This window comes from Microcaecilia unicolor, chromosome 4 (assembly GCF_901765095.1).
Source record: "Microcaecilia unicolor chromosome 4, aMicUni1.1, whole genome shotgun sequence".
Classification (NCBI taxonomy): domain Eukaryota; kingdom Metazoa; phylum Chordata; class Amphibia; order Gymnophiona; family Siphonopidae; genus Microcaecilia; species Microcaecilia unicolor.
Genome location: NC_044034.1, coordinates 246471849 through 246496341, shown reverse-complemented (window position 1 = coordinate 246496341; position 24493 = coordinate 246471849). Strand labels below are relative to the sequence as shown.

Sequence of the window (24493 nt, the reverse complement as noted above, 5' to 3'; positions counted from 1 at the left end):
CTTAAATACAAAACAACCTATGCATCCAGCTTCTCCTATATAAGTACACCACTATGGAATGCATTGCCAAAAGCTGTGAAAACAACCTAAGATCACCTAAACTTCAGGAAATCACTAAAATCCAAGCAGTTTAAAAGGCATACCCCACTGACCCAACATAAATGCCTACACTCTGCAACACAGCGAAACCAAAGCTCGTAACGGACACTATATAACCTTCTTCCCTTCAATCCCCACTGTACCCGAAACACACGTACCTTTGTCCGACCACATCACCTTGTACTTGTTTCTCTACTGGACTAGGCAAACGCCTTTACGGGTACTATGTAAGCCACATTGAGTCTGCAAATAGGTGGGAAAATGTGGGATACAAATGTAACAAACAAATAAATAAATAATCTCAATCACTTATAGTCTCTATTAGGTTTCTTAGGAACACTCTGGGCTGCAGGAGGTTCCTCTACAGCTTTACTCTCTCTGGACTCCTCCTCCTCCAGAGAGAAGCTGTTCTGTGAGTCTCTCTCAGTTTGGTAGTGCTCTTAGAACCTTCAAGCACCAAGTCATTGTTAGATGTACAGTTCCCCATATGGGGCTCTGTTGCTGGTTTCTTTATTACTGTAGATTTTCTAGGACTCCCCTCAGTCCCCTTGTGCTTGTTCAGGCTTGATCTGTGCACTGCTCCTCTTCCTCTCTTGTGAAGGCGGCCTGGTCCCTGATCCAGGTTCTACCAGGGCCCAGTGTAACAGCTGGGTAGGCTCTGTTAACGTTTCCTCACGCCTCCTCTTTCCCAGTGCGCTGGCTGAGCTAGCAAGTCACAAACTCTCCATACTTCAATGGTGCAGTAGCCAGGAAGCAGGAGCTAAAGACAAGGAAACTTAGAATTAATACTAGAGAATTAGATAATACCTACTAAGATCCATTTCATCCCCACCCATACCTGCAGGTACTTCTTTCAAACACCCCACCCAAACTTTCATCTATCCCATTTCCTCATGACTCCAACAGCTTCCCATCTCCTTCTAGGAAACAACTTCTGTATGGTTTTTTTCGGTGGTATTCACTATTCAAACAATGAGTGTTACAAGCCTCGTCTGACATTCTAAGCCTCATTCTGGTGCTCCAGTAGCAGCTCTGTGTGTTCCAAGCCTCATTCTGGAGCTGACAGATTTATTTTGTAAACCGCCTAGAATAGTAGATTTATTTATTTATTTTATTTGTTGCATTTGTATCCCACATTTTCCCACCTTTTTGCAGGCTCAATATGGCTTACATATTGCCATTACGGCGTTAGCCAATTCCGGTCTGAGCAAATACATAGTACGAATGAATACAAGGTGATGTTTATTTTGTTACATTTGTACCCATTGTGGTAGATAAGGTACATGTAAGGTAGGTGTAGTTGGGGGAACTTAGGGGGGGGGGAAGAGTCAGATAATGTCCTTTACGTTCTTTGGTTGCATTGTGTCGCAGGTGTCCATATATTTTTTTGTTGGGTTGGTGGAGTATGCTCTTTTGAACAGGACCGTTTTTAGTGATTTCCGGAAATTAAGGTGGTCTGGCATAGTTTTTACTATTTTTGGTAGAACGTTCCATAGTTGTGCGCTTAAGTAGGAAAAGCTGGATGCATAGTCAGTGGCGTAGCCACAGGTGGGGCCCACCCACTTAGGGTTCAGGCCCACCCAACAGTAGCATATGTTTAGTGGTAGCTGGTGGAGAGCCCAAGCTCTATCAGCTGAAGACTTCCCTTTGATGGTAAGCCAAGGTGAAAAGAAACGTTTTCTTGCCAGCTGAGATATTTTTTTGGTGGTGGTGAAGAACACTTGATGCCCACCCACTTCTTGTCTAGGCCCACCCAGAATCTGTTGTCTGGCTATGCCCCTGGCATAGGTGGATTTATATTTGAGTCCTTTGTTGATTGGGTAGTGGAGGTTTAGGTATGATCGTGTAGATTTAGTGTGGATTAAAAATGTTATAAATAAATAAAATAAATTTTGACTATAATTCATGGGAAACCTGCAGCAACTTCTTCCATCCCTATGGGAATCCTGCAGACCTGAAAGTCAGACCCATGTGATTCAGGTACTGGTGCTGAGTATCTGCATTACCTAATAATCTATCCAGATATTCATCACAGCTCTCCAGATAGCAGCCAGCGATGAATGTCTGGGAATATTTGTAAAGGCTACATCCATGTTTAAAAGAAACGCTAACCACAAGTTCTAAATATTGACACAATTGTGTTTTGTTCCCTTTTCTCATGCGATCTTTTTTTTTTTCTTTTTAACGATGGTTTATTTTTCTTACAGGACAGGTAAAGGGTGAGTCCAAATTCTATACACACCAGAGGTATCAAAATGCTTTTAAAACCTGTGAAAACGCATATGATCCCTAAAATCCCATTGTAAGGAATCTTTTTATTCTGCTTACTGAATCCAAGTCCTAAAAAGTCACAAAAACAAGTTGAATTCCAACCTGTCCATTTGCACATCTCTGGCATGCGGGGGAAATTCCGCCCTGCCTATCTTAAATCACCAGGCTGCAATTCTGCCAAAAACTGTCACCATCTCGCTCTCCTTTCCTTTGCAGATACCAACCTGCAAATTAACGTTTTCTCTTTTGCCTTTCTTCCATGTTTTAAAAGTGTATTTTGGTGTTTTCGCTGGTGTAAACTATTTAAGAATAGGAGTTTATGCCAGACTTTTACAGAAAATGAAGAAGTTACAGAGTGTTTGCTGAGAAGACTGTAATAACGCGGAGGTCCAGTCCAGCTCTTTCTGATGAAGAAATGTCTAGCCATAGCTCGTGAAATATTTGAACCAGCCTCTAAATTAATAAGCATGAGCATGTTGGAAATGTGGCTGTATTTTAATATGTCTACTCACTATACACGGTAAACCAGATCATTGTAAGGAAACGGGAGAACGCTCATATTAATTTCTCAAGTGGCACGACTGGAGTCTATTTTGTCCTTAAATTGTCAAGTGCAGACTATAGTTAATAAGAACATTAAGAAATTAAACTATAGCATCCTCATGCGCTGTATATTTAAAACTCTATGGACCTCATTCAAAAAGTGTATTCTGTGTGCACTATGATTTTTACTGCACCATGTGCCTTCTTCCATCTCAGGTGACTCCATAAAAACAATATTTAAGATGCCAAATTAATCACCCTTTTGCCCCGAGATCTTTAAAAGAAAAGGCTGAATCGATCCCCTCCCCCTAAGCCCTACTACTAAACTGAACGCTAAAAAAGAAGCAGAACTCATTCTGCAACCTTTGTTTTACAGTTTAGGATCCCCCACCCAAATCGCTGTCGATTTCCAAAGTCTGCTGAGAAACGGAAACTGGGCTCGCAAGAGTGACGTACGGCTGGCTGCCTTTCTATCTCCAGCTGCAAGCAGAGCCCATCAGGAAACGAGAGAGAGAAAAAGTTACATGACGAGTTTCTTCCATCTGTGAGGCTGAGGTGCAGGAGCATGAGCAGAGTCGGCAAACTTTGCTCTCCTCGGCTTCTGTTTACACGGTCGCCGGCGGCTGGAAGGATGATCACGTAAACGGCTTTGGCTTTCTTGCGATTTTCAGCAACATCTTTTGCGCGTAGAACGTTGCCGGGAGGAAGCAAGCTTTGAAGTGCCGCTATTTGATCATCATTTATAACTTTTTTTTGTGTGTGTGTGCGTGCAATCATTGCGGACTGCAAAAGGAAAAGCGAATGGAGCGAGAACCGGGGCGCCGGGTCCCGGAGGAGAAGAAAAAGAAGGTAAAGAGCAGGGAGAGCAAAACGAGGACGGTGCGATCGCAGCTGCTGCCGCGCACACCCCAGGGCGCCGTGCCCGCCGCCAGCAACAAGATCAAAACCACCAAGTACACGCCGCTCTCCTTCCTGCCCAAAAACCTCTTCGAGCAGTTCCACCGGCTGGCCAACATCTACTTCGTGTTCATCGCCCTGCTCAACTTTGTGCCTTCTGTCAACGCCTTCAAGCCCGAGCTGGCGCTGGCCCCCGTGCTCTTCATCCTGGCCGTCACCGCCATTAAGGACGTCTGGGAGGATTATCGCAGGTACCTCTCCGACCACGAGATCAACCACATGGACTGCCTGGTGTACAGCAGGTAACGAACGAGCCACGGGAGTTAGGGACTTGCTGAATCCCAGTAGCCCGTTTTGGGGGATGGAGGAGGTAGATTAACCTGTGGGGAATGGGGGGTATCGCTGCGCTGGGGCTATTTTGAGTGCCAGTGGTCGCCCAACTAGTTGGGGAAACTGGTAATTAAACCATGTGGCGGGCTATTCAAAAGTTAATGCATTAAAGCAAAAACGGAACAGCGTTTTATTGGATGACTGTACTATATTTTTGGACTAGATCTGAGAAGCCAAAGCCTCCTTCCCCAAGTCAGGGCGGTATGCAAAAGCACTGAGCCAGCTTGCGAGGAAAGGGAACCCTGGAGCTGAAGCTGTGGCTTCTGTTTTCCCAACCTTCATCATAGTAGTTAACCAGCGCAGTGGTTGATGCATGATTCCGAATTTGAAAAGGCTGCTGAATATTTTGTTCCATTATGTTTCTTTACATTTTGTTCCATTAAGCATATAAAGTGGGTTTACCAGGTAGTCAGTCCCACCTGAAGAAGAGGGCGTTGGGGTGGGTTTTTTTTTTTGTGGTCTTATGATAGCGTTGGGTTGTGCTGCCGCGTTCAGTTTTACCGACCTGGTTATTTTGCTCATTTTAATATGGATGAAAAAACTTTACATGCTTCTACCCCCCCCCCCCCCTCCCCCCTATTATCTTCCAAGTGTGTTCATGTCTTGCAGGTTATAATAGAAGGGGATCGGCCGTTCTCTGCACACACGGCTTGCCTTAACCAAGCCTGTAATTTAGGCTGCAGACAGCCGTAAACCGTTTTGTGAGGGCTCGACCAGGGCTTGCGGTTGGATGCAAGAATGTGAAACGTGTCAAAAAGTTTACACTGACACTGGCAGGCCCTTCAGGAAGGGAGTGTACGAGCAGAGGCTCGAAACACACGCTGCCTTGCTCTTTCCAAACACAAGAATCACTTTAGCAGAATCCGTGGCCCAAGGGGGGAAAGGGATTAGTAATATTTAGCCCTTCGCTTGGGATCTAATCCAAACCCTTCTCTGGGCAAAAGCAAAGGGTTTTTTTTTTTTTTTTTAAATTTTTGTAACTTATTCGGGAAGGGGATTGTTTTGGCAAAGCGATTCTGAGCATGATTGAAGTTAACCTCCCATCTGGAAATAGTTACTTTTTTTTTCTTTCTGGTATTAAAATGAGTGGAAAATTCAAAGTAATGTATGGAAGTAACTGGCTTCCAAGAATTTGTTTTTCCAAATACATGCAAGTATTAGTTTTGCTTTAAAAAAAAAACATTAGATAACTCTGAAAATGTGAGTGTATTGAATGCATGTGCTGGGCAAGGCATGACAGTCCACGCAGCAATGTTCTGGTGATATGAGGGATGATGTAACTGAACAATAATTCTCTGTTTATTACTGTCATACTCCTTTGTAATTTGGAAGGAGCAAGGGTGCTACTGAAAGTGGGAAGCCTGAATGGGCCAATTGACTTAGATGCTTATTTTCAAAGCCCAGTGACTTGCAAAGTTCCATAGTAACATTTGTAACTTTACATAAATGCATAAGTAATGCCACACTGGGAAAGACCAAGGGTCCATCGAGCCCAGCATCCTGTCCACGACAGCGGCCAATCCAGGCCAAGGGCACCTGGCAAGCTTCCCAAACGTACATTCTATACATGTTATTCCCGGAATTGTGGATTTTTCCCAAGTCCATTTAGTAGCGGTTTATGGACTTGTCCTTTAGGAAACCGTCTAACCCCTTTTTAAACTCTGCCAACTTTGTATGTGTTCTTTGAAAATGAGCCTCTTTAATGTCTCCATCTTACAGATATGTCTTTTTTTTTTCTGTAAGTAAACTGTGGTGCTATATGATTGGTTTCCTAATAATATTCTACAGTTCAATGTCTAGTAACTTACAAAAAAAAACATGCACAATGGATTGAAATTGACATTTGGTTCACAGTATGGTTGACACCTTGCTTTTGGCAGACTTCATAGTTCTGTTTTGTCTTATGCGTTAAATTGTTTCAGTGTAATTGGTAGTATGCAAGCTGCCTAGACATTTTCTCTGATAGGCATAAGTACATAAGTATTGCCACACTGGGACAGACCAAAGATCCATCAAGCCCAGCATCCTGTTTCCAACAGTGGCCAATCCAGGTCACACATACCTGGCAAGATCCCAAAGAAGTACAAAACATTTTATGCTGCTTGTCGCAGAAATAAGCAGTGGATTTTCCCCAAGTCAATTTAATAATGGTCTATGGACTTTTCCTTTAGGAAGCCATCCAGACCTTTTTTAAAACCCCGTGGGATAATAAAACTTGAAACTTTAATAATAATAATTAACTTGAGACGTGGTAGAGACAGGGGCAGCCGGAATTTTCAGTTTTATTTTGGTTGCGATTACCTTAATATTTCTGGCATGACAGTTGAAAATAACTGAATAAATCATGGATACAGGCGAGATTTAATCTAAGTTGCAGAGCCTGATGTGAACCCAGCAAGCCAGCCCCAAGTTTAATTTTGGCAACACACGCAGAGTTGAAAGAATTGACTTTACTCCAGCTGTGGGGTCACTGTAGCCAACATATGGGGTGCATGATCTCCAGTCACTTCTGCCCTACTGGGTCAGTTCTACAATAATGCAGCCTGGCCTGGTGGGGTAGGAATGATTGGGGAGACTCCTTGTTCCATTTCATAGTAATATAGTGGTAGATAAAGACATAAGAACATAAGGGTAGCCATACTGGGTCAGACCAGTGGTCCATCTAGCCCAGTATTCTGTTTCCAATAGTGGCCAAGTCAGGTCACAAGTACCTGACAGAAACCCAAATCGTGGCAACACTCCATGCTACCAGTCCCAGGGGAAACAGTTGCTTCCTCATTTCTATCTCAATAGCAGACTATGGACTTTTCCTCCAGGAACTTGTCCAAATAGTTTTTAAACCCAGATACGCTAACCTCTGTTACTACAGCTTCCGACAAAGTGTTCCAGAGCTTAACTATTCATTGAGTGAAAAAAAAATGTCCTCCTATTTGTTTTTAAAGTATTTCCATGTAACTTCCTCGAGTGTCCTCTAGTCTTTGTACTTTTGGAACAAGTAAAAAATCGATTTACTTCTACTCGTTCTATACCACTTAGGATTTTGTAGACCTCAATCATATCTCCCCTCATCCGTTGCTTTTCCAAGCTGAAGAGCCCTAACCTCTTTAGCCTTTCCTCATACAAGAGGAATTCCATCCCCTTTATTATTGGTCGCTCTTCTTCAAACCTTTTCTAATTCCACTATATCTTTTGTTGCGATACGGCAACCAGAACTGAACACAATACTCAAGGTGCGGATGCACCATGGAGCTGTACAAAGGCATTATAGTATTTTTGGTCTTATTCACCATCCCTTTCCTAATAATTCCTAGCATACCGTTTGCCTTTTTGGCTGCCGCCGTGCACTGAGCAAAAAATTGGTCCACCCAGTCTGCCCAACAGTCACATTCATTATCAATTCAAGATTTAAATGAACTATGAATGTGATATTATAGACTTGATCATGGTCTTTCTTTGGTGTTTCTCAGACATAGATCATAGAAGTCTGCCTGGCTCTGTCTTTATGCTTCAGCTACTAGAATTGCTGTCAAAGTCCACTCCAGCTTATCCAAATCTGTCTTGTCATTTGCAGGACAAAGACCATAAAAGTCTGCCTGGCACAGTCCTCGCGTTCCAAATTACTGGAGTTTCAGTCAAAGCTCTTTCCAGCCCATCCTAAACTGGATTGCTATATGCGGGACTCCGACCATACAAGCCAGCCCAGCACTGACCTTAGTTGATGCAGCCAGAGTTGCCTTCTGAGCACCACTTGACATGCAAACACATAGGCAAGTTTTGTTTTTTGTACCATTCATTTTCTAATTAGAGATAATCTGTGTTCATTCCATGCTTTTTTGAATTCTGCCACATAAGTCCCCTGTCGGTATAGATATTCAGATCTTCCAGATTCTTCTCATGTGTCCTATGGTGCAGGCCCCATATAATTCTTGTCGCCTTCCTTTGGACCACCAAGTCTTCTTACATTTAGCAAGATACAGCCTCCAAAACTGAACACAGTACTTCAGGTGGGGCCTCACCAATGACTTGTACAGGGTCATCAACACCTCCTTTCTTGTGCTAGTTACACCTCTCTCTCTATACAGCCTAGCATCCTTCTGGCTATGGCCACTGTTTTGTTGCCTTCAAATCCTCAGGTACTATTACTGTAAGATTCCTCTCCCTATCTGTGCATATCAGCCTCTCACCACCTAACACATATTTCTCCCTTGGATTTCTACTCCCTAAGTGCATCACTTTGCACTTCTTAGCATTTGAATTTTAATTGCCAAACATTAGACCATTCTTCTCTTTTCTGCAGGTCCTTTTTCATGTTTTCCACTCCCTCCGGAGTGTCCACTCTGTTACAAATCTTGGTATCATCCGCTAAAAGGCAGACCTTACCTTCTAAACCTTCGGCAATGTTGCTCATAAATATATTGAACAGAATTGGTCCCTGCACTGATCCTTGAGGCACTCCACTACTCACCTTTCCTTCCTTTGAGCAAATTCCATTAACCACCACCCTCTGGCGTCTGTCCGTTAACCAGTTCCTAATTCAGTTCACCACTTTGGGTCCTAGTTTCAGCCTGTCACGTTTATTCAACAGCCTCCTGTGAGGAACTGTGTCAAAGGCTTTGCTGAAATCTAAGTAGATTACATCTAGTTCACATCCTTGATCCAATTCTCTGGTCACCCAGTCAAAGAATTAAATCAGATTCGTTTGGCACGATTTACCTTTGGCAAAACCATGTTGTCTTGGATCTTGTAACCTACTGGATTCCAGGAAATTCACTATCCTTTCCTTCAACATCGCTTCCATTTGTGAGGCTTATCAGTCTGTAGTTTCTAGCTTCTCTGTCGCCACTTTTGTGAAGAGGGACCACATCAACTCTTTTCCAGTCCCAAGGAACCTCCCACGTCTCCAAGAATTTATTAAACAAATCTTTGAGGACCTGCTAGAACCTCTCAAGGCAGAAATAAAGCCAGACAAGAACACGGTGTTGGCTGATGCTCTAAAGCTCACAACGCAAACTCCATAAAGCAACAACAGTGCAGAAAACTACCTAACCATTGCTCAAAGCAAATGACATTCAAACTTTGTGTGGATAATTTGCACTATTAAACCAAAAGCCAAGGGGAGGAGTGTGCCTAGTGCATCTGAACAAAGTTTCAAGGTAAGCATGGCCTTGTGCGCTTGCCCAGACAAAACCAGAAGTACAAGCGCACGTTGGCGCTATTCTTCTGTGCCTTTTGAGTATGAGCTTTTGAAAAAATGTTGTTTGCACTTTAAATTTTTGAAAGGCTGATAGTTAAGCACAGAAAAACAGGTGCCAATGTGTACTTTCACTTTTGTTCAAACTCGAGCACATGTTTTCTCACTACCAACGCTTAGAAGCTGCATGGGTCCTGCTTCCAAAAGAAGCCAACCCAGCAGTTTAATGTGAGAAATTGGCAAGAAATGCTCTCTCCAAACCCCTCTTTGCTGCCTCTGAGCTGGCAATAAGTTTTCAGCATTATAAGAGCATAAATGTAGCCATACTGGGTCAGACCAATGGTCCATCTAGCCCAGTATCCCGTTTCCAAACACTGACCAAACCAGGTCACAAGTACCTGGCAGAAACCCAATTAGCAGCAACATTCCATGCTACCAAACCTGGGACAAGCAACTGCTCTCCATGACTGTCTCAACAGCAAACCATGAACTTTTCCTCCAGGAACTTGTCCAAACCTTTTTAAACCCAGATACGCTAGCCACTGTTATCACATCCTCCGGCAAAGAGTTCCAGAGCTTAACTATTCATTGAGTGAAACAATATTTCCTCCTATTTGTTTTAAAAGTATTTCCTTTAAACTTTCTTGAGTGAGTGTCCCCTAGTCTTTGTACTTTTGGAATGAGTAAAAAAAATTGAGTTGAATGGGTAGATGTGAAGCGTCTGTTCACGCTTTCCAAAAATACTAGGACTAGGGGGCATGTAATGAAGCTACAATGCAGTAAATTTAAAACGAATCAGAGAAACTTTTTCTTCACTCAAAGTGTAATTAAACTCTGGAATTCGTTCCCAGAGAATGTGGTAAAGGCGGTTAGCTTAGCAGAGTTTAAAAAAGGTTTGGACAGCTTCCTAAAGGAAAAGTCCATAGACCGTTATTAAATGGACTTGGAGAAAATCCACTATTTCTGGGATAAGCAGTATAAAATGTTTTGTACATTTTTGGGATCTTGCCGGGTATTTGTGACCTGGATTGGCCACTGTTGGAAGGATGCTGGGCTCAATGGACCTTTGGTCTTTCCCAGTATGGCAATACTTATGTACTTCTACTCATTCTACACCACTCAGGATTTTGTAGACCTCAATCATATCTCCCCTCATCCATCTCTTTTCTAAGCTGAAGAGCCCTAACTTCTTTAGCCTTTCCTCATACGAGAGGCGTTCCATCCCCTTTATCATTTTGGTTGCTCTTCTTTGAACCTTTTCTAATTCTATTTCTTTTTTGAGATACGTCGACCAGAACTAAACGCAGTACTCTAGGTGAGGTTGCACCATGGATTGATACATTTGCTCTGATAGGCGGGATAGTAAAACTTGAAACTTATAATAAACTTGAGATGCTGTAGAGACGGGCAGTGAGAATGATGTGGAAGACTGAATTTTATTTTGGTTGCAGTTACCTTAATATTTCTGGCACGACAGTTGAAAATAACTGAATAAATCATGGATACAGGCAAGGAATCAATCTAATGTATGGTACTGTATTAAAGTTTCATGGTGAATGCCATAGGGTACCTATTAGGAAAAAGCCTTAAGCAGTAAATGTGCCTTTCAGTTTTCAGAGTGCGGCTACCACTGAGAAATGTGTATATTTTTTTTTCAGTAACAAAGTATATAGTTCTTTCTAGTGTTGGAATATTTTACCTTGTTGGACTTTTTTTCTGTAATTCCATTCTTGGGACTATTTGATTGGAAATTGTCTGAAGTTGCATTATATTTTTGGTTTGTCTTTTGTTTTAAATAACTTTCAGAGATGTGTGTTTTTTGATAAAATGGGAAAAAAAAGCAACAAAAATATTTTATTTTGTTAAAGGTGGTGGTTTGTTTTGGTTTTCTAAAAATGTTTTTGTTTCATTTTGGCAACACACACACAGGGAGTTGAAAGAATCTACTTTACCCCATCTGTGGGGTCACTGTAGCCAACATATAGGATGTGTGATCTCCAGTCGCTTCTGCCCTACTGGGTCAGTTCTACAATAATGCAGGCTGGCCTGGTGGGGCAGGAGTGACTGGGGAGACTTCTTGTCCCATTTCATAGTAACATAGTGGTAGATAAAGACATAAGAACTGGATCAGACCAATGCGTCTTAGTGCTGGCGTTAGTTTTGAGCATCGGCCCTGGAGCTGGCCTATGTCATTTCAAGGGCTGGAATTGGCAGAACAAGAGTGACAGGTATAGGTGTAATTTGTCTGCTTGCTTTAGGAGAGCAAAGGGTAAGGTAGCCATTCTGGCAGTGGTGGGAGGGGGACCAATTCAGCATTAGCTTCTGCCACGTTTGTGTGTGCCATGTGGTAGGGAAGTGCCCCCTGCCCATTTCAACTATGGTGATCTCTCAAATGGTGCAAGTGGAGTCTGGCTTGGGGGGTGGGGTGGGGGAAGTGAAAGGGCATAGAAGATGACCTGGGTGTTTTGACAGGGAGGAGATGTTCCTTTATAAAAGAAAATGTTTTTTTTTTTTTAATTAATGTGTTTGCTTCTAAAACAAGGAAAACACACACAAACACACACAACACCCCCCCCCCCCAAAAAAAAAAAACAAAAAAAAAAACAAAACTAAAGGTGATTTTGTTTTACTTTACCCAGCACTGTAGAATGTTTGTTGAAAGTAGCTGCTTCTAAGTCTTTTTATTTAAATTAAATTAGTAAGGTTCAGTCTTTTCCTGTAGGTCTGTTTGCCCCCCCCCCTCTAAAATTATGTGCTTTCCTTAACTGATTTATAACTTTTTATTAAACAGTAAGGAGATGGCAGAGTGGCAGGCCCTTGATTAATTGTTTGCAGGATGAAAGGAAGGGTTTTTTTTTCTCAGTGGATTGTTCTCAGATATATTTCACTAGTCCTGAATGTTGCCATTATTTATCGGATGCCAGTGTGCGCTCTCTTGGAAGAGAATGAGATTTGACTAAACTTGTCCTCCTCCCTCCCCAAACAGTTTCAGCCAGGCAAAGAAAACCTACTGAATTTACTGTAGGTGAAATTGAAAACTACACCCAGGAGTGGAAAAATATTTAGAAAATTTGGACAGCAGCCAGGAGTCGAGGAAAAGCTTGAATCTTTTCCATTTATTTTGTGCTTGATTTGGTGGTTTTTTTTTCCACATTTCCCCCCCCCCTCCCCCCATTTTGTATATTTATGCTCAGGGGCTGAAAGAGAACTTTTGTTCTTTTGTGCTGTTGGTATTTGGTTTTAGCTTCTGGTGTATTTTTCCTTTCTCTATGTTTTCTTTTTTTTCTGTCCCAGGACTAGACATTTAGGTGCCTGAATGACTAGGGGCACTTGGGATTTGCATTTCCAGAGCCCTCTATACAAATATATGTCAAAGCTGAACCAGAATTTACCATAAATAAATGTGCTCTCTAGTGATGTTTATCAAACTTTTTACATCACCCCTTTTTCCTGCTCTGTGCTCCCCCCCCCCCCCCCCACCAAAGGGATAAAATAAGATTTTTACAATTACAGCGCAGTGTACATTTACAGCAGAGCATTCATTTTGTGAACCCTCCCCCACAAGCTAGCATACCCCCACCCAGTTTGAGAACCATTGTTTAATAGTCTTTAAAATGGGGCATTAAAATGCAACTTAAAAAAAAAATTTTATTCAACAATTTTTTATTGATGACATTTCAAAACAAAATCCACATTCTAAACATTAGCAACACAATCCTATATAAATACATGGATAAAACAGTTTATTACTTATAGTCTTCAAGCTTTTATCATGTTATTTCCCCCTTCCCACCCCTCTCTCTGCCATATAGCTGCCTGGTGAAATTTTATATTTAAATCTATTATTAACAATCCAGATATACATCAAGAACTTGCAGCAAAACAAATGAAATTGGGTATACATGAGGCAACATACACAACTACAACCTGAACCTACAAAGGGGACCTTGTTTCTGATAATCCCATATTAAAAAACTTATTTTATTCTGCCCAGTTGAAGCAAAGCAGCTCATGGTAGAGGCAATATCTTTTGTATTGACACCCTTAATGCAGCATTCCAGCAATTTTGTGATAGACATATCAGTGCCAATACTTTGCAAACTAAGATAGGTTTCTCAAATTTACCCAGTCGACTAAAAGGAGATGTTAGCACCTGACGAACAGCAAAGCAACTTAATGTATTATACAGAAAGGGAATATTTTAATTAATTTTGTTTTAATTAGTATAGTTGGCCACAATACACTACCGATCCAACCTAAATGCTTAAACTATGCAACACATCAAAACCAAAGTATGTCATGGTCATAACTCAACCCTTCCGCTTTATGATACCCTAATTGCCACTGTGCCACGAGAACCCACTTTGTATTTGTTCTCACCGGAGTCCGCAAATGCCTCTCCGGTACTATGTAAGCCACATTTGAGCCTGCAAATAGGTGGGAAAATGTGGGATATAAATGCAACAAATAAATAAATAAATGTACTTCTGTATTAGAGAGTTGCACAGGGACAGAAATCTTACCCATCCCCGTAAGAATTTAATGGTACATAAAAGAAAATTCCAGTCAGCTCCCTCAGTCTCTCTCTGGATTTGAGCCACAGCACTGTAGGCAAGGGAGGAACGGAAGTTGGAACACTCTGGTGCGCACATGTAAGACTTGTCTCCGATTCACTTGCACTGTGTGCTGAGAGGTTGCCACATGCACACGCCAGTAGGTCAGGTGACATCTGATTCTCATGCCTGTGTCAGAGCTGAGGTCTGTGCACCAGCCTGGTAGCAAAGAGGATTAATAGTAACATAGTAAGTGACAGCAAATAGACCTGAACGGTCCATCCACTCTGCCAATAGTCACACTCATGATCAATTCATCATTAAATCAACGAGTGTGATATTATATACTTGATTATGGTCTTTCTTTCGTGTTTCTGGAACAAAGACCACAGAAGTCTATCTGGCCCTATCCTTATGTTCCAACTACTGGAGTTGCCGTTGAAGCTCACTCCAGTCTATTCGTCTTCTCATTTGTGGGACACAGACCGTAAAAGTCTGTCCAGCACTGTCCTCATGTTGCTGTCTAAGCCCTTTCCAACCCATCCTAAACCAGATTGCCATGTATGAGCCACAGACCATACAAGTCTGCCATCTAAGCGTCACTTGACACATCCACACACATGCAGCCATTTAAGGTTAGGTTTTATATAACTTCCATTTTCTAATTAGAGATCCTCTGTGTTCATCCCACGCCTTTTTGAATTCCATCATCATTTGTGACTCTACCACCTCCTTAATGGAAGACTTTCCACATTTGTGCTGTTAAAGCAAGGAGGAAGAAGAGGAGGAGAAGACAGCACTCAAAGAAATTGGTATTCAGTAGATGAGAGGCTGGTGCAGGTGCAGCTTACACTTCTACGAGAAGACTGTGGGAACCCCGCAGGAACTGCCTCCGTCCCCGCGGGAATCCCGCGAACCCCGTTCCCTTGCAGCTCTCTATTCTGTATCATGTGGTTCACAAATATGATGATGTTTTAAAACTGGGAGAATTATTAAAAAGTTTTTATAGTTACAAAGTAGGCCCTCTTGTTGACATGTATGTCTAGTAGCTAATTTGTGGGCAGTTTCCCCTTCAAAAGCTGTGTATAAACATAAGAACATAAGAATAGCCAGACTGAAGGTACATCTAGCACAGTATCCTGCTTTGAACAGAGACCAATCCAGGTCACAAGTACCTGGCAGAAACCCAAATAGTAGCAACGTTTCATGCTACCAATCTCAGGGCAAGCAGTGGCTTCCCCCATGTCTATCTCAATAGCAAACTGTGGACTTTTCCTCCAGGAACTTTCCAAACTTTTTTTTTAACCCAGATATGCTAACCACTGTTACCACATCCTCTGGCAATGAGTTCCAGAGCTTAACTATTCTTTGAGTGAAAAAATATTTCACCCCTTTTTGTTTTAAAAGTATTTCCATGTAATTTCATTGAGTGTCCCTTGGTCTTCGTATTTTTTGAAAGAGTGAAAAATCGATTCACCTTCACCTGCTCCACATCACTCAGGATTTTGTAGACCTCAATCACATCCCCCATCTGCCATCTCTTTTCCAAGCTGAAGAGCTCTGACCTCTTTAGCCTTTCCTCATATGAGAGAAGTTCATCCCCTTTATCATTTTGGTCGCTCTTCTTTGAATCTTTTATAACTCCACTATATCCTTTTTTTGAGAAATGGTGACAGTGTATGACTGGTGAAATAAACAGCCAGACAAACGGATGAACCACAAAAATAAGTATTTATTTAAAGATATTCTCTGGCCTGTTCCTTTACAGGCCCAAGACATAGGGTGGGAAACCCTCTGGAGTCCAGCAGTGGAGTCTGAGACAGGCCTCTGGCAGTAGGCCAAGCACAGGCCATGGCTGTCGGGGTTGCCATGCCCCAAACACAGCCTACGAGGTTCCAGGTTCCTCCCCGGACTCCAGGTCTGGCTCCCACAAGACTGCAAAACAGGAAAGTCAGTTCCAAAAGTAGCAATGGCATACCTCAGCCAGGTTACGATTATTGAATGGGCGCTTCAGTTCCTTCTTCCCTGGATCTCCTTAACCTCTGCCTGGCCTTGACTTTTGAACTTCCCCGGTTCTTACTACTCCCCTCCCAGTTTACTCTCTCCCGGGGCAGGAACTGCATTTTTAAGGTGGCCTAGGCTACTTAAAGAGGGGCTTTTCTTAAGGGTGAGAAGCAATGTCCTATAAACCCCATCACACCATCCTTTTCTTAATAATTCTTAGTATCCTGTTTGCTTTTTTTTGGTCGCTGCCAACCACTATTTCCAAAAGAGGCCAATCCAGGTAACAAGTACCTGGCAGAATCCCAAATAGTAACTATCCATTTAAAGTTTCACAGCTTTTATATCCCAAGTGGTGATGCGTAAATAGGACTCTTGAAGTTTTATGTTCGGTGACTGAATTTCATCATTATGTATAATTTTGTTTTACCCCAAACCACACCCTTTGTTTAAACATACATTTTTTTAAATAGTCAAAGTTTCACACCCACTGGAAGTTTATTTTTAAAAAGCATTTAAGAGATCAACACTGTCTCTAACCACGAAGATGTTTTGAATGAGGCTTATAGAGACCGATTTTCAGGCCACGGGAGTTACACCTGCTAACTCCTGCGGCCAGCATTGAGAGCTGATATTCAATGCTGGGCCATTTCTGGAGACGGGCATTGAATATCCAGTTTAACTCTGGCTGGACAGACTTTAACCGTCCAAGCCGTTATTCAACTCTGGCTGGTTAAAGTCAGACCGGCCAAAGATATTCCAGGGTTTCATGCGGCCAAATAGGACAGTATGACTTTAAAAATCAGCAGGTAACTTGTTATATCATATCGCCCTAGCTAACTGCTAACTGGCAATATTCAGCATTGAATATCAGTGGATAGCTTGCTATCCTGCACTTAACTGGCCAGGTGCTGATCCTTGCCGGTCAAATGCGGCTGAATATTGGGGGATAGTATCTATGTGTATTTTGCAGGTGGTTATAGTAAAACTGTGTGTGTGCATTTGAAAATCAATCCTACAGAGACAATTTTACTTTGCTGACCTAAATCTCTTGGGAGTGCCTGTTTTTCAGACCGGTTAAAACACCTGTATTGTGAAAGCTACACATACTTTTGACAGCTCTGTGAGGGAAAATAATCAACAAGAAGAATCTACCTGGTTAAAAAAATCCCTTTAAAATCTTCATTTTGCTTGACCAAAAGTCTTGTGTTTGACAATTTAGTGGCAGCATCCTGATGAAAAGAATATTTTCCAGATTCCAAATTTAAATTGTATTTTTAACTGGTTATTACATTTGTGTGTATATAATATCTATATTTAATGTGAAAAGATTCTCTTCTCAGGTGTGCATAAGTTGTTTGTTGGTTATTAAGGTGTTTTTTTTCAGAGCTGTCCTTCTAAACTTCTCCTGGATGCACAAGTAGCTAGTCATTTTTTCAGGGTTTATTTGTTGTGGTAATCCTGAAAACCTGACTAGCTACGTATGCCTCCAGGAGAGGCATGAGATAAATTTGAATATAGCAGAGACCCAGTATGCGGGCATTTCTATAATGAGATAACCCCTAGCTGGCTGAATATCACACTTAACCGGCAATGTGTTAGCGGCCTCTGGAAACCCAGAAATTCAATGCTGGTGCCCGGCAATGGCTTTGCATTGAGTATCTAGGCTTAGTGCTGCAGTGGTCAGGAAAACGCTGATTACTGCCAGCTGAATATGTTTGTTGATGTTTTTGCATCAGAGGAGCCACTGCTAGGCATCTTTTCTGGTGGAATCAAATATATAAATGTTGTGCAGCTGTGGCATTTTCAGCATGGAAAATCACAAAAGCAGACTGAAAGATCCAAGGCGGGCAAGGGGAGGGGTGAGAGAGCATAATGGGAAGTGGGGTTTTCTGGTGCTTATCCAATACATACACATTTTTATTTGCACCGGGGGGGGGGGGGGGGGTGTTTGTTGGTGTTTATTGGCTAAAACTTAAAAATCAGAAGCCCTATACACATACACACTTTAAAATGCATATTTTAGGGAGAGCCGCAATAGAGGTACCTAGAGTTGGGAGGATCCAATAGCAGCACTCTTTGTGTCATCACCATGACTGTTGAGAATAGCAAGGACTTCTAGAAGATGGCGCTCAATGATGTTATCTAAGAGGGCTGCCGAGGGAGTAAAAAAGTGTACCTGCTTGCGGTATGTGGTTGTAGGTACATATCTGAAGGAGCATGCCCGTAAGGGAATGCACCTTTGGAGCCCACTGGAGTTAAAGAAGTTGAGTGGTGATATTGGAATAATTCTGTGTAATTCGTTAGTGGTAATTCTATTGTTTTTGCCTCCTTGTGAGCTCTGTGGAGAAATGGAAAACTAAAAGCAGAGCATCATCCAATATCAGCTCCTGTACTAAGAGGTTCTTTATTCATTTTGGTTAAGACATCTGTCGCAGTACTTGAAGATAAGTCCATTTTGTCCCCTGAATCATCAGTTCCAGAGGCTGTTAACTCTATCATTCTGTAAGGGAGAGGATGGATTTCTGATCTTCTGTACTCCCACTGAGGGCAGTGAGGTAGATTTGGCGACACTCCCTATGGTTGTCTTCTAGTTATTAAAGCCATGACTCCATCATGGACAACAGTTGTCTCCTTGAGTGATATTTAGCAAATTGTTACCAGAACTGACACGGTCCTGTGACTCATATGATTTCACCAGAGAAACTGTGGCGAGATTAAGAGAGATTGATGATAAGCTGAAGTCATTGGGAATTAATTCAAGACTTTGGAGGCGCAGTGTCAACATTACAAGTCACATTGGTCTTAGGGATTAAGGATAGCTTGAGTGTTTAGAAGTTCTGGAGAACTCAATTTAGGTCTAAGAACCTGTGTTTTGTGTTTTTTTTTTAAATTTCCCTCAGACTTGCTTGTTATCAGACATATTACTGCAAAGATATTTCTGGGAGGTCTTAGTGGTTTGCGAGGCCAAGGGCATTGTTATATCTAAGGGACCTAGTTATTGATATGAGCTACTGTTAAGATGCTATTCTCCGAGGACAAGCAGGCTGCTTGTTCTCACTGATGGGTGACGTCCACGGCAGCCCCTCCAATCGGAATCTTTACTAGCAAAGTCCTTTGCTAGTCCTCGCGCGCACCGCGCATGCGCGGCCGTCTTCCCGCCCGAAACCGGCTCGAGCCAGCCAGTCTTCTTTCGTCCGCACTCGGTACGGCTGTGTTTTTGCCGTGTCGAGCCCCGGAGAGTCGACCTCGCGCGTTCGTTTTCTTAATCGACGTGTTTTTCTTCGGAAAAGTTCTCTTTTCGTTCGGAAAGTGCTCCGAAAACCCCCTTGGGTTTCGTTTTCCCCTTCCCGTATTTCCAGTTTTTGCCCCGGTAAGTTTTCTTTCGTCGTCGGGGTAGGCCTCTTTTCGGCCTCGGTCGAGATTTTTCTCCCTTAAAGTTTTGGTGCTCAAATTTCTCATTTCGGATTTTGATTTCGCCGGCGTGATTTTTTCGCCCATGACATCGAAGCCTTCCAGCGGCTTCAAGAAGTGCACCCAGTGCGCCCGGGTAATCTCGCTCACTGATAGGCACTCTTCGTGTCTTCAGTGTCTGGGGGCCGAGCACCGTCCTCAGAACTGTAGTCTGTGTTCCCTGTTACAAAGGCGAACTCAGATAGCGAGATTGGCCCAGTGGAACGTTTTGTTCTCGGGTCTTTCGTCGGCATCGGCACCGGGGTCATCGAGTGCATCGACGTCATCAGCGTCCAGACCTTCATCCTCGGCCGCCAGTGCATCGAGTGCATCGAGGCATCGGCCCTCTGCATCGGCGCCGAGACATCGGATAGCTGCATCGACGTCGGTGGTACCGGGACCTCGTCTCCTGATGTCGTCGGACGGTGGTGCATCGTCAGGAGTGCAGGTGAGGGCTGTCCATTCCCCTGCTGGTGGCGGTGAGCCTTCGGGTGGGTCTCCCCCTACCCTGAGGGCTCCTGCGGTACAGCCCCCCCGGGATCGACCTGCTTCGACCTCGGCCCCGAGGAAGCGACGGATGGATTCTACGTCCTCCTCATCGGTGCCAGGGAGCTCCGGTGACATGCTTCGGAAGAAATCGAAGAAGCATCGACACCAGTCTCCTCCCCGCGTCGGCACCGAGAGCTCTGGGTCACCGAGGGAGTCGGCACCCAGCAGGCATCGGCACCGAGAGGACCGCTCACCCTCTGTTCAGGAGGTGTCGATGCGCTCCACTCTGGACAGCCCGGAACAGGTTCTGACGTCGACGCCTGCATCGGCCTCCATGCCTTTCTCTGCAGCCGCTCTGAACGAGAGCCTTCGGGCCGTTCTCCCAGAGATTCTGGGAGAGCTGTTGCGCCCTACCCCTCCGGTACCGGCGGTGCTTGCACCTCCGGTACCGTCGAGCGTGGCGCCTGCTGGCCCATCGCCCGGGGTGAGGTCCCCGACGTCGGTACCGCGTGCGGTGCCGACTGCGGCCACCTCCCTGGAAGGCTCCCCGACTACGTCGGCGGAGGGAGGTTTGCCGATGCGGGCGAGGGAGTCTACCTCTCGACGCCCCCATCGTGGACGTAGCTCCACGGAGTCGAGCCGGGCGAGGTTGCAGACACAGGTCCGTGAACTTGTGTCTGACACCGAGGGTGAGGCCTCATGGGAAGAGGAAGAAGACCCCAGATATTTCTCTGACGAGGAGTCTGAGGGTCTTCCTTCCGATCCCACTCCCTCTCCTGAGAGACAGCTTTCTCCTCCCGAGAGTCTGTCTTTTGCTTCCTTTGTCCGGGAGATGTCTACGGCCATCCCCTTCCCGGTGGTTGTGGAGGACGAGCCCAGGGCTGAAATGTTTGCGCTCCTGGACTATCCTTCTCCACCTAAGGAAGCGTCCACTGTTCCCTTGCACCATGTCCTGAAAAAGACATTGCTTGCGAACTGGACCAAGCCACTAAGTAATCCCCACATCCCCAAGAAGATCGAGTCCCAGTACCGGATCCATGGGGACCCAGAGCTGATGCGCACTCAGTTGCCTCACGACTCTGGAGTTGTGGATCTGGCCCTAAAGAAGGCTAAGAGTTCTAGGGAGCATGCTTCGGCGCCCCCGGGCAAAGACTCTAGAACCTTAGACTCCTTTGGGAGGAAGGCCTACCATTCCTCTATGCTCGTGGCCAAAATCCAGTCTTACCAGCTCTACACGAGCATACACATGCGGAACAATGTGCGGCAGTTGGCGGGCTTGGTTGATGCTCTTCCCCCTGAGCAAGCCAAGCCTTTTCAGGAGGTGGTCAGGCAGCTGAAGGCGTGCAGAAAATTCCTGGCCAGAGGGGTGTATGACACCTTTGATGTTGCGTCCAGGGCCGCTGCTCAAGGTGTGGTGATGCGCAGGCTCTCATGGCTGCGTGCCTCCGACCTAGAGAATAGACTCCAGCAGCGGATTGCGGACTCGCCTTGCCGTGCGGACAATATTTTTGGAGAGAAGGTCGAGCAGGTGGTAGAGCATCTCCACCAGCGGGATACCGCATTCGACAAGTTCTCCCGCCGGCAGCCTTCAGCATCTACCTCTACAGGTAGAAGATTTTTTGGGGGAAGGAGGACTGTTCCCTACTCTTCTGGCAAGCGTAGGTACAATCCTCCTTCTCGACAGCCTGCGGCCCAGGCTAAGCCCCAGCGCGCTCGCTCTCGTCAGCAGCGTGCGCCTCAGCAAGGCCCCGCGGCTCCCCAGCAAAAGCAAGGGGCGAGCTTTTGACTGGCTCCAGCAGAGCATAGCCGACATACAAGTGTCAGTGCCGGGCGACCTGCCGGTCGGGGGGAGGTTGAAAGCTTTTCACCAAAGGTGGCCTCTCATAACCTCCGATCAGTGGGTTCTCCAAATAGTCCGGCAAGGATACACCCTCAATTTGGCTTCCAGCACAAGCAGGTACTTGCAGAGGAACTCTCCGCCCTTCTCAGCGCCAATGCGGTCGAGCCCGTGCCATCCGGGCAAGAAGGGCTGGGATTCTATTCCAGGTACTTCCTTGTGGAAAAGAAAACAGGGGGGATGCGTCCCATCCTAGACCTAAGGGCCCTGAACAAATATCTGGTCAAAGAAAAGTTCAGGATGCTTTCCCTGGGCACCCTACTTCCCATGATTCAGGAAAACGATTGGCTATGCTCTCTGGACTTGAAGGATGCCTACACACACATCCCGATACTGCCAGCTCACAGACAGTATCTGCGATTTCAGCTGGGCACACGTCACTTCCAGTACTGTGTGCTACCCTTTGGGCTCGCCTCTGCGCCCAGGGTGTTCACAAAGTGCTTGGCTGTAGTAGCAGCAGCACTTCGCAGGCTGGGGGTGCACGTGTTCCCATATCTCGACGATTGGCTGGTGAAGAACACGTCCGAGGCAGGAGCCCTGCAGTCCATGCAGATGACTATTCGCCTCCTGGAGCTGCTGGGGTTTGTGATAAATTACCCAAAGTCCCACCTTCTCCCGGCGCAGAGACTCGAATTCATAGGAGCTCTGCTGGATTCTCGGACGGCTCGCGCCTATCTCCCAGAGGCGAGAGCCAACAACTTGTTGTCCCTCGTCTCGCGGGTGCGAGCGTCTCAGCAGATCACAGCTCGGCAGATGTTGAGATTGCTGGGCCACATGGCCTCCACAGTTCATGTGACTCCCATGGCCCGCCTTCACAGGAGATCTGCTCAATGGACCCTAGCTTCCCAGTGGTTTCAGGCTGCTGGGGATCTAGAAGACGTGATCCACCTGTCCACGAGTTTTCTCGAATCCCTGTATTGGTGGACGATCTGGTCCAATTTGACTCTGGGACGTCCTTTCCAAATTCCTCAGCCACAAAAAGTGCTGACCACGGATGCGTCTCTCCTGGGATGGGGAGCTCATGTCGATGGGCTTCACACCCAAGGAAGCTGGTCCCTCCAGGAACGCGATCTACAGATCAATCTTCTGGAGTTGCGAGCGATCTGGAACGCTCTGAAGGCTTTCAGAGATCGGCTGTCCCACCAAATTATCCAAATTCAGACAGACAACCAGGTTGCCATGTACTATGTCAACAAGCAGGGGGGCACCGGATCTCGCCCCCTGTGTCAGGAAGCCGTCAGCATGTGGCTCTGGGCTCGCCGTCAAGGCATGGTGCTCCAAGCCACATATCTGGCAGGCGTAAACAACAGTCTGGCCGACAGACTGAGCAGGATGATGCAACCTCACGAGTGGTCGCTCAACTCCCGAGTGGTGCGCCAGATCTTCCAAGCGTGGGGCACCCCCTTGGTGGATCTCTTCGCATCTCGAGCAAACCACAAAGTCCCTCAGTTCTGTTCCAGGCTTCAGGCCCCCGGCAGACTGGCATCGGATGCCTTCCTCCTGGATTGGGGGGAGGGCCTGCTGTATGCTTATCCTCCCATTCCTCTGGTGGGGAAGACTTTGTTGAAACTCAAGCAAGACCGAGGCACCATGATTCTGATTGCTCCTTTTTGGCCGCGTCAGATCTGGTTCCCTCTTCTTCTGGAGTTATCCTCCGAAGAACCGTGGAGATTGGAGTGTTTTCCGACCCTCATCACGCAGGACGAAGGGGCTCTTCTGCATCCCAGCCTCCGGTCCCTGGCTCTCACGGCCTGGATGTTGAGAGCGTAGACTTTGCCTCTTTGGGTCTGTCAGAGGGTGTCTCCCGCATCTTGCTTGCTTCCAGGAAAGATTCCACTAAGAGGAGTTACTTCTTTCTATGGAGGAGGTTTGCCGTCTGGTGTGACAGCAAGGCCCTAGATCCTCGCTCTTGTCCTACACAGACCCTGCTTGAATACCTTCTGCACTTGTCTGAGTCTGGTCTCAAGACCAACTCTGTAAGGGTTCACCTTAGTGCGATTAGTGCATACCATTACCGTGTGGAAGGTAAGCCGATCTCAGGACAGCCTTTAGTTGTTCGCTTCATGAGAGGTTTGCTTTTGTCAAAGCCCCCTGTCAAGCCTCCTACAGTGTCATGGGATCTCAATGTCGTTCTCACCCAGCTGATGAAACCTCCTTTTGAGCCACTGAATTCCTGCCATCTGAAGTACTTGACCTGGAAGGTCATTTTCTTGGTGGCAGTTACTTCAGCTCGTAGAGTCAGTGAGCTTCAGGCCCTGGTAGCCCAGGCCCCCTACACCAAATTTCATCATAACAGAGTAGTCCTCCGCACTCACCCTAAGTTCTTGCCAAAGGTCGTGTCGGAGTTCCATCTGAACCAGTCAGTTGTCTTGCCAACATTCTTTCCCCGTCCTCATTCCTGCCCTGCTGAACGTCAGCTGCACACATTGGACTGCAAGAGAGCATTGGCCTTCTACCTGGAGTGGACACAGCCCAACAGACAGTCCGCCCAATTGTTTGTTTCTTTTGATCCCAATAGGAGGGGAGTGGCTGTGGGGAAACGCACCATATCCAATTGGCTAGCAGATTGCATTTCCTTCACTTACGCCCAGGCGGGGCTGGCTCTTGAGGGTCATGTCACGGCTCATAATGTTAGAGCCATGGCTGCGTCGGTAGCCCACTTGAAGTCAGCCTCTATTGAAGAAATTTGCAAAGCTGCGACGTGGTCAT

At 45.3% G+C, this 24493-nt stretch overlaps 1 protein-coding gene across 2 annotated transcripts in view; it reads left to right on the top strand.

Moving 5' to 3' along the window:
- The first annotated feature begins 3416 nt into the window (after positions 1 to 3416).
- Positions 3417 to 24493, top strand: part of ATP10A (ATPase phospholipid transporting 10A (putative)) — a 281162-nt gene continuing 260085 nt past the window's right edge. For both annotated transcript variants that reach the window (XR_003941956.1, XM_030201381.1), the window contains exon 1: positions 3417 to 4112. Coding sequence is in view for 1 of the 2 variants with exons in the window: in XM_030201381.1 (XP_030057241.1) it covers positions 3715 to 4112 (398 nt within the window). In the remaining variant the exon portion in view is untranslated. The remainder of the gene's footprint in view (positions 4113 to 24493) is intronic.